This window comes from Rutidosis leptorrhynchoides, unplaced genomic scaffold (assembly GCF_046630445.1).
Source record: "Rutidosis leptorrhynchoides isolate AG116_Rl617_1_P2 unplaced genomic scaffold, CSIRO_AGI_Rlap_v1 contig132, whole genome shotgun sequence".
NCBI classification, from domain to species: domain Eukaryota; kingdom Viridiplantae; phylum Streptophyta; class Magnoliopsida; order Asterales; family Asteraceae; genus Rutidosis; species Rutidosis leptorrhynchoides.
Window position 1 is genome coordinate 1 of NW_027266385.1, and position 9335 is coordinate 9335.

Genomic DNA, 9335 nt, shown 5'->3' on the forward strand with positions numbered 1-9335 from the left:
CCCAACACTTATTCCAGTCTCATTGGCCTAATTTGGGCGCTAGTTTCTTTCCGGTAATTAATTCAATACTAACATGGATTATTTTTCTTATATTATAAAGTTTTTATATAGATATACTAGTATAGTATAAAGTTAGAATAACATTTTTTTTTACTATTATAAAAATTTAAAACTTTTTGTAGATGGCATGTGTCGATGCCAGCAATAATAAAGGAGTCTATTGCTATTCTATCTGATGCTGGGCTCGGAATGGCTATGTTCAGTTTAGGTAAGTGGATTAGAATTATTCTCTCATCTAAAAAATATAAACCCTAAAGAATTAATGACCAATAAAAAAATTATTAAAGAATAATTGGCTTTTAGTTTCATTTCATATTTCGAATTCAAGATTTAATTATATGTAATGTAACTATATGAAGAAGGGTAATACTCCACAATCGAAATAATTTCTAAAAATTTACTTATATAGAGAGTTAATTATTCGGCTTTCAAGATTAAAATTCTCCTCGATAACTACTTGGTATATATATATATATATATCGCTTAATTAAGATTAGTCTTTCTGCTTTCTATCATAAAATATTTTAATTTTCTAAATATAGTATCTACATAAATTAATTTATCTTGATCCTTAATAATGGGAATATTATTAAATTAAATGATAAGTTAATTAGTGAAGAACGTCGTAATATGTTGACCATACCATGCACGATTTGTGGTTGGGCATATGTACATGTTAGTATTTGGTTGTGATGTTGTCCTTTGTCACAAATCTTGCATAAAAAAACAACAAAGGGCCATGCATCCATTTTATATTGTCACATGAAATCATGAGCTCTATTTTGGAATATATATATAATATAAAATATATATATTTATTGGATCATAACCAAACCCGACAAGCAGGGTCCTATTCATCAAAAAACGTCGCATTTGCGGTCCCCTATAGTTGGTGCGGGTCGGGCTTCGATATCTTACATTATGATAAATAAATAGATCGATTTGCCTCTATATATTTAGTTATCATTCAATAAATATTAATTTTATCTTTTTACGTCATTTGTAAATTGCATATCTCTGTTGAAAGTGATGTATTACAATAAGTAACATTCTAATTGTATTGATATAACATTCTTATTTGAATTAATGTAGGATTATTTATGGCTTTGCAACCAAAGATTATCGCTTGTGGAAATTCAGTGGCGGCATTTACCATGGGTATAAGGTTTCTGACCGGACCGGCGGTGATGGCCGCCGCGTCGATTGTCGTTGGTTTACGGGGCACGCTTCTACATATTGCTATTGTGCAGGTATGAATTAACAATTTTAAAACCTTAATTTGTTATAATTAATTTTAATTTTTTTTATTACTATGTTAGCTAAGAATTATTCAAGTTTTTGTTTTCTTTTATATATTTATATATAGGCTGCACTACCACAAGGAATTGTTCCATTTGTGTTTGCTAAAGAGTACAATGTCCACCCTGCAATTCTTAGCACGGGGTAAGTATATAAATATATATATTTCAAATTATTATTGTTCGACAATATATAGTATGAAATTATCATCTCTATATTTACTTGTATATGATCTTATGGTAAAATTTCATTATCCGTATCACAAATTTTTCTTATACAATCAAGCCTACATGCCTTGCCCGAACTTAAATCTTTTGAATATGTAAAAGTATTTAACTTATAACTTTAGGTCAAATTAATCAATAACATACTTTAATTAACTATCATATATCATTTTGTGCAGTGTGATCTTTGGAATGTTGATAGCATTACCCATTACTCTCGTTTACTACATTCTTCTTGGGTTATGAAGATTAGAGGAGTCAACCATGGCGTAGCGTGTAAGATTTAATCAAACCTTCTTAGGAGACCGCCGCACCGGAATTTATGCTTTTTAGCACACATGAGGATTTTCCGGCAAAGAAAGAAGATTTTTTTAGTACAAAGAAAAATGTTGCCTCGGAAATTAGGGTTGCCAAATATTTGGAGCATGTAGTTTTTGACTTAAAACCCCTGATATTCAGGATCATGCCCTCATTAGAAGCCAAAAGTTCTTTTGGAGAAATGTTATTTTGAGAGGAAAAACAGGAGTTCGATCTCTTGAAAATGGGAGACATCATGGGAAACATAAAAAAATGTGAAGAAAAAAATTGTATGTTAGCTAGAGTATTGCATGAGATTTATTGACATTTTGATATATATAAATATGAAATTAAATTATTACTTTTCGGCACTACTCTTTTGTTTAGGAACAGATAGGTGATGAAATTTCATCGATAAATAAAATATGAAATTATAAGGATCCATTATATATTTTTAATAAAAGTTAAGAAATAATTTACCCGGTTAAAAATCATGTCCGATATAATAATAATTAAAAAAAAATTCTCCACAAAACTCGAGTTATGCAATTAAACAGGCAGAGCAACAAATCAATATCGTTAGTATCATAAAAAAAAAAAGGATAATTTAGATATGAAATTGAGATCCATCTTTCTTAAACAAAAGTTAAAACTAAAACAATATGAAGTCACAGAAAAATATTTGAAACATAAGAGTAGTTGACAAGGGGCAATTTAATTAGTTGGATTGAATTGATTAACCAATTGTGTAGCCATTTGATACATTATCAACTTCCTATAACTTCCAATTTTCTACTCCTAGTATATATGTACTCTACTATTTTTCTTTTTTTTTTTTTTTTTTTTTTGGGTACAACTTCCAATTGATTTCAAAATCAAGAAAAGTGTAGTCATCAAGCATAACATTCTCATCAGAGAGCTCGTAATTTTGAATGTCCCAAGATCCCATTCTTATAGTTTGTAGTATTAGAAGGGAACACACGCCACATTACGAAATAAATAACGCTATCTTCAAATATTTCAATTTTATTATGTACCGGTCCAAATCTAGAGTCATATAAATGACAGATTATCTACTTCATTGAAATTGTGATTCTAATTAATAAATTGTAAAATGGTTACAAGTATTGTATTGGATAAGAGACATTATAGACCTAGATAGAATTAAACTTATTCTTTTCATTTATAATAGATGATGTTTTGATTAAAATGACATTATATAATTAATTAGATATAATAATTAATGAGAATATTTTTATTAAAATATCATTTCTTAAATTATATATGATGTTTTGTTCAATTTAAAAAGAATTAAAAAATATTTTTTCATAAAAATATCATTAATACATCTGATTAATTACTCCATCCATCCATATCATTTTAAAAAAACATAAAATATCGTGAGCCGGAGATAGTATTTATATATTTTTATTATCCATCAAGTAAATGAAGAAACCACATCATAAAGAAGTTTTCATCAAAAAATAAAAATAAAACTTTTTCTTCCATTAATTCATACAGAGTTTAGCTCCGGAGAAAGCACGTGTTGGGTCATATATGTATCTGCAATCAAACGATTGCCAAAGGAACAAAGATTTCGGTCAAATAATTACTTACTATAAGCCAATTAAGTCACATGTTATGCATATGGCTACAAGCAAAAGTTTAAAGCTGTATGAAAAAAGAACAGTCGAAATGAAAATTATTGTAAGCTAGAGAATTTAAATTTTTTTCTTAATTAATTAATTAATGAAGAATGTCTGCATCTTATTGTTTGCATATGCTGATATATATATGCTATACTTTTTATAAGTTGAGATAAGATCTAGAATTACCTATCATGGACAGATAGAGCTTTATTTCGAATGGTCACTGATCTTCAAATTGTCTGAGAAAGTTAGAAAAATGTCAGCCTCCATCGATAACTCCTTATATATATAGAGACTGCCAATTAATAAATACTACTATATATATATATATAAACCATTAATTCGTGTGAACACTTATAAATTTTTTATAATAGACCAAAAGAAATATTAATCTTTATTCAACGTACGCCTATATTTGCTCTAAATATATAGTTTGATTTTTTTTTCTTCTTTTTTTTTTTTAAGGTATATATATAGTTTGAACTTTGAGATCTCTATTATTTAACCTAAAAAAACCTTTGATATCTCTATGTCTATTATAAGGGCATGCATACGTGACAAAAGAATACTAGTGGCATGCATATAATCAATGGGACGCCCATGCTTTGATCATGTGGGCTTATTTTTAGGGCTTATAATAATCTACACACGCGTAGTGAAGGAAAACGTACTATTGAGAGTAAAAAAAAGAGAGAGTAGGTTTTATTTTATTTTATTTTTTAAAAGTTAATTAATTAGAGAAGTAAAAAAATAATGTGTGAGTAATCAATTAGTGCATGCATTTGATAAGTTCGATTTATAAATTATATATATAGCAGAAGTCTTAATTAAATGAACGAAGTGAAAATCTAAGTGTTAGTTTTTATTTTTTTAACTAAGGCATAATTAAATGTATTAGTGAAACAAAATAACGTGAACAAATATGCAATTGTCTGTTTGGTGGGGCAAAATTAAATTAAGAGTACATCAAGTTGTATATATATATTATGCTCGTCATTAATGAATTAATGATACCATGGAACTCGTGTGCATGGCTTTATTCTCTTTTAGCATTTCTACGTGGGTTTAAGGTCATTTCAAGGCCGTATACAAAGGGGTTAATTAATTTGTGATTAATCATTTTTCGCTAGAGAAAAAAATTGAATATATAAGTACATAGTTGAAGAAATTTAGTACCCCAAAAAAGTTATTATTAAACTTTAAAAGTCATAAATTTTAGAATAAGAGTACACGACATGTCTGATGTTTTGAATTTTAATATAATTAATTAAATGTAATGAGAATATTTTTTTAAAATAAAATATTTTTTGAGATATACATGGTGTTTTGTTCGATTTAAGGAAGGTTGAAAATTTTTTTTTTCTTCACAAAAATATTTTTAATACACCTAAATAATTACACAAACTATTAAAATTCAAAATATTAACTATTATAAAACGAAATTAATAATTACTATCTCTATCCAAAAATACTTATCACTTATTCAATATAAAATTTTATATTGAAAAAATTACAAATATTTTCGGGAGTAATTAATAAATACACCGAGATCGATTGAGAAAGAAGGATGAGAAATAGGTCATGGTCAGTGTCGGGTGAACCACGGACAAGTTTCGAGCCTTGGGACCTTTTATTTTTAAGGGTTGCTTACTTTGACAAGGACGTCGATCGATCCTTAGAAATTATAATATGACACGACGACACCACAAAAACATTCATATTTATAATTATAATTACATCCATATCGGTTTATTCCATTGATTTCGTGCAACATGTCTCATTCCTACAAATTAATTCAAATTACTCCCTCTTCTTCATCCCTTCGAAAATATTAATAGGAGCACAGTTTTGAAAATTAAGTGAACTCGTATTTAGGATCGGATTAAGAATGAAGATTAATATGATATCCAATTAGATTCAACAAGAAACATTTTGATTCACGTCAAAGAGTTTCAAAGTTCGTATAATCCCTAATTTTGGAACAAATTATATGGTAATATAAAATCTTGGTAAGCATGTGTTAATTCAATTGAAATTAGGGATTGGTGAATCTGTGTATAAGCTGATAGGAAGCTAGAACGGGAGTTAGATTTTTTATTTAAACAAATACTAGTAAAATACTAATAAAAAATATACAAATATATAACACCGTGTGCGGACTATAGAAAATACATTTGTAAATACATCGCATGCTGCATTATATAGTTAGATCAATCGCTATGTGAAATAGTACGTGATACATGAGTGCATGAAACATTGTTAAATAATCCATAAATTGCTTGATTAGAAAAGATAACCCTATGCTGACCTGTGATCATCATCCAAGTATACATTATAGATCAAATTTAATCTAGGATGTATATATATAAATTGAACGGAGACAATAATACATGTTAATCAACCCCATATAAACCGTAATTATATATGATTCGGATAGATAGGGATTCAATACTGGTCCTGATCATATATAGGACCAGATATGAATTAATGTGTGGTTCGAATGAGACTCAAAAATTATATTTTGAAAAGTGACGACCTTTTCAAAGATGGGTCCTCAATATTGTTTTTGATTGAAATGGGTCCTCAATATTGTGGTGGCTTCTTTCTTCTTGTCACTCTCTTAATGTACCAACAAGACACTGAAAAATTGACACTGGTCATTGGTTCATCATTGCTCACTACTTTATATTTTTCATTTTTGGTCCCTTCATCTTGGTTATATATGAATTTATTGGACACCTAACCAGTTTTTCTTCTAATATATTATTACATTGATCCGTTTTTTTTCCTGACGCTTGTTTATATTATACAGAAGCTAGGCCTAGAGAAGCTTTACCAAGCAAAGGAATAAACTGCTTTATAGATTAATGGGCCTAAGGCCCATTATGTGGAACTTTAAAGGGCCTAAGCCCAAATTGTACGGAATTTAAAACCACGTCTTCAATTTTGCTCACAGATATGCATTGATTCGATAATATTTTATGAGATGCTTCTTTAAATTTTTTTTTTTAAAAAAAAAAAAATCCAAACTAGCAATTTGAATGGCTATTTATTGAAAACTTATTTTTATTTCGAGGGGTTTGAGACCGAGAGTGTCTCTTCCAACAAGAACCATCTGCAGTGATCAATCGATCGATTTTTTTCTAAAGTGTTTAACATACTTACCGTTGCACCTAACACTTAATTATCGATAATTTTATCTATATATATCTATTAAATATATATATACAATTGGTAATGAGGTTGCACTATAAGCGTGTTATCATGTTACTATGCTTGCATTTTTATTTTTATTTTCCCTTTTCAAAACAATAGGTAAAATATATCTTAAACTCATCACATGGATATTATTAAATATCATAATCTAAAAGCAAATACTAGTTATGGATTCGTTATAATTATTTCTTAGGCAGTGAGAAATTTTTGCTTCACTCTGTGTGGCCTAGTTAAAATATGAAACTATGACCACAATTTACTGTCTAGAAAATAGCTAAACCGTAAACTGAGACTTGGAAAGATATATAACTGTCATTCCGAAAATTTCAAGATTAAAAAAGAAACAACCCAAAAAAAAAAAAAAAAAAAAAAAGATTAAAAAAGAAAAATCCCAAAAATAATTTAAAAAAAAAAAAATCTCCAGGAGTGATTTTAAGGTCTATTGATTAACAAAAAAAAGAAAAGAAATAAAAATGCAGGCTAGTCGACCAGCTGATATAGAAGAAGGTGAAGTCGTCACTAATTCGCCACCACTAAAAGAAAAAACACCGGAAAATCAAGACGCTATAGTCCTACTCATTCAAAAGGTATTTCAAATTGATCCCTGTATTTCATATCTGTACATTTTCGTCCCGTAACTTCTGTATGATATAAAATATGTCGTTTTTTTTTTTAATATAAAAGGTTAATTTTTATTAATTATCAGGATTAAATATTTCATGTTTTTGGGCAGATAATTGCAGAGGTTATCGGGACGTATTTTGTGGTATTTGCGGGATGTTGTGCAGTCGTATTGCACAAGCAACATGGTCAAGTATCATTTGAAGGGCTCTGTGTTGTGTGGGGACTTATAGTAATGGTGATGGTTTACTCCGTCGGACATATCTCTGGTGCTCACTTCAATCCGGCTGTCACAATAACAATGGCCATCTTTCGAAAGTTCCCTTATAAAATGGTAATGGGATGGAGGATTGATTTGTAAACATACTAATCTTTGAGGACTAATTTTACATTTATCTTTAATTTCAGGTCTTAGTCTACATAGCTGCACAGATGGTGGGTTCCGTTCTTGCAAGTGGTACCTTATGCCTTCTTTTTGACGTAAAACCGGCAGATTACTTTGGAACGGTTCCATCTGGCTCTAATTTACAATCTTTGATCCTTGAAGTCATTGTCTCATTCCTCCTAATGTTCGTTATATCGGGAGTCGCAACTGACAATAGAGCGGTCTGTAATTTCTTCCTTAATTACCCCTAAACTTCAAACTTATAGTTAAAAAAACAGAAAAAAATTGTATACCACATTATAATACAATGCAACCTAACTATAATTTCGAATCGAAATTGTAATCTTTGCGCATGGCTCAAATTCTAACATTAGAGTTTATGATTCGAACTTATACATGACATATTGTCCTAACTTGGACTTTTATTCGATAGACTTGAAGCTGGTTGTTGATGGTGATTCGAACTATTTTTCAGATTGGGGAGTTGGCCGGAATTGCAATTGGAATGACAATAATGCTAAATGTCTTCATATCTGGGTAAGATCCCTATGCTAATTTTCACAATATATATGATCAGAACATCGATCTCGACCGATTCTAAAATTTGAATTGACTCGTAATTAAACTGGTTTGTCACGATTATATTTTATTTTGTAGGAATACATCCGGTGGATCAATGAACCCAGCAAGAAGCCTAGGGCCAGCAGCAGTAATGAGAATAACAAAGGGACTTTGGATTTACATTTTAGGGCCAATAGCTGGTGCAATTCTTGGAGGATTTGCTTATAATCTCATCAGATTTACAGATAAACCTCTAAGTGAGCTTACCAAATCTAAATCTTTATTAAGAACCCTCTCGAGAGGTGGTTGAATAATTAATTAATTCATGGTTAATGTATAACTTTTACATTTAAACACCATTTCCGCCTCTCACACTAGTGGCCGCGAGTTTTCTCGAGGGAAAAATCTTGGGTAGAAACTTCCTAATTTAAACATGCGAATTATCTATTGCTGTGCATGCATGGTAAAAATCCACAATATTAACAAATATACATATATCAATTGATATATTTAATTAAGTGATAACGCTTAAACTTAAGACCTATTCTAGATTTGTAAATTAAAGATAAGAAATTAAGAATAAAAAATTTTGATAGTTCGGATAAAATTTTGCATCGTATGCTAATGCTTCCATATGCATGGCTTAAGTATATATTAGTTTAATTTTTCGATTAATATGTAATTTAGCTTCAATATTTTGCTTCACAATTAATATCGAAATTTCAGTTAATTTATATATGTTGGAACTCAATTTAATAATTTATTGACTTTTCAAAAGCTGAAAATCATAAATGAGATTATATATATTCGGTTATTATGCTTAGGATTCGAATATCAGATTCAGATCAAATTTATAAGGTACATGAGTGCATATGTTTTTTTCACAACTATGTGTACCTGAGGAGACCGACATTTCCTCCATTGGTACCATTCGAGACATTTCCTCCATTAATAATAATAATAATTTTGATAAGGATCTCCCACCAAATTAATGTATAGTATTTTTTCTTCTGTTGATTAGGT

At 29.4% G+C, this 9335-nt stretch overlaps 2 protein-coding genes across 2 annotated transcripts; both read left to right on the top strand.

Annotated features, from left to right (window-relative positions):
• Positions 1 to 3: 3 nt before the first annotated feature.
• LOC139881219 (auxin efflux carrier component 3-like) lies at positions 4 to 1829 on the top strand (the record flags this gene model as incomplete). Its single annotated transcript, XM_071865732.1, has 5 exons — positions 4 to 53; positions 183 to 268; positions 1153 to 1310; positions 1427 to 1503; positions 1763 to 1829. Coding segments are annotated over 5 exons (438 nt in total), but the record flags the coding sequence as incomplete, so codon positions are not given.
• Positions 1830 to 7218: 5389 nt separating this feature from the next.
• LOC139881220 (probable aquaporin NIP-type) lies at positions 7219 to 8622 on the top strand. The gene is made up of 5 exons (XM_071865734.1): positions 7219 to 7332; positions 7479 to 7700; positions 7775 to 7972; positions 8227 to 8288; positions 8409 to 8622. The coding sequence occupies exons 1-5, from the start codon at positions 7219 to 7221 to the stop codon at positions 8620 to 8622; spliced, it is 810 nt and encodes a 269-aa protein (XP_071721835.1).
• Positions 8623 to 9335: the final 713 nt, after the last annotated feature.

Excerpts from the sequence above, each read along its gene's own strand:
- LOC139881220 (XM_071865734.1), top strand. The coding sequence starts at position 7,219 with ATGCAGGCTAGTCGACCAGCTGATATAGAAGAAGGTGAAGTCGTCACT. Across the intron at positions 7,701-7,774 it reads GAAAGTTCCCTTATAAAATG|GTCTTAGTCTACATAGCTGC; the intron begins GTAATGGGATGG and ends CTTTAATTTCAG. Across the intron at positions 7,973-8,226 it reads TCGCAACTGACAATAGAGCG|ATTGGGGAGTTGGCCGGAAT; the intron begins GTCTGTAATTTC and ends ACTATTTTTCAG.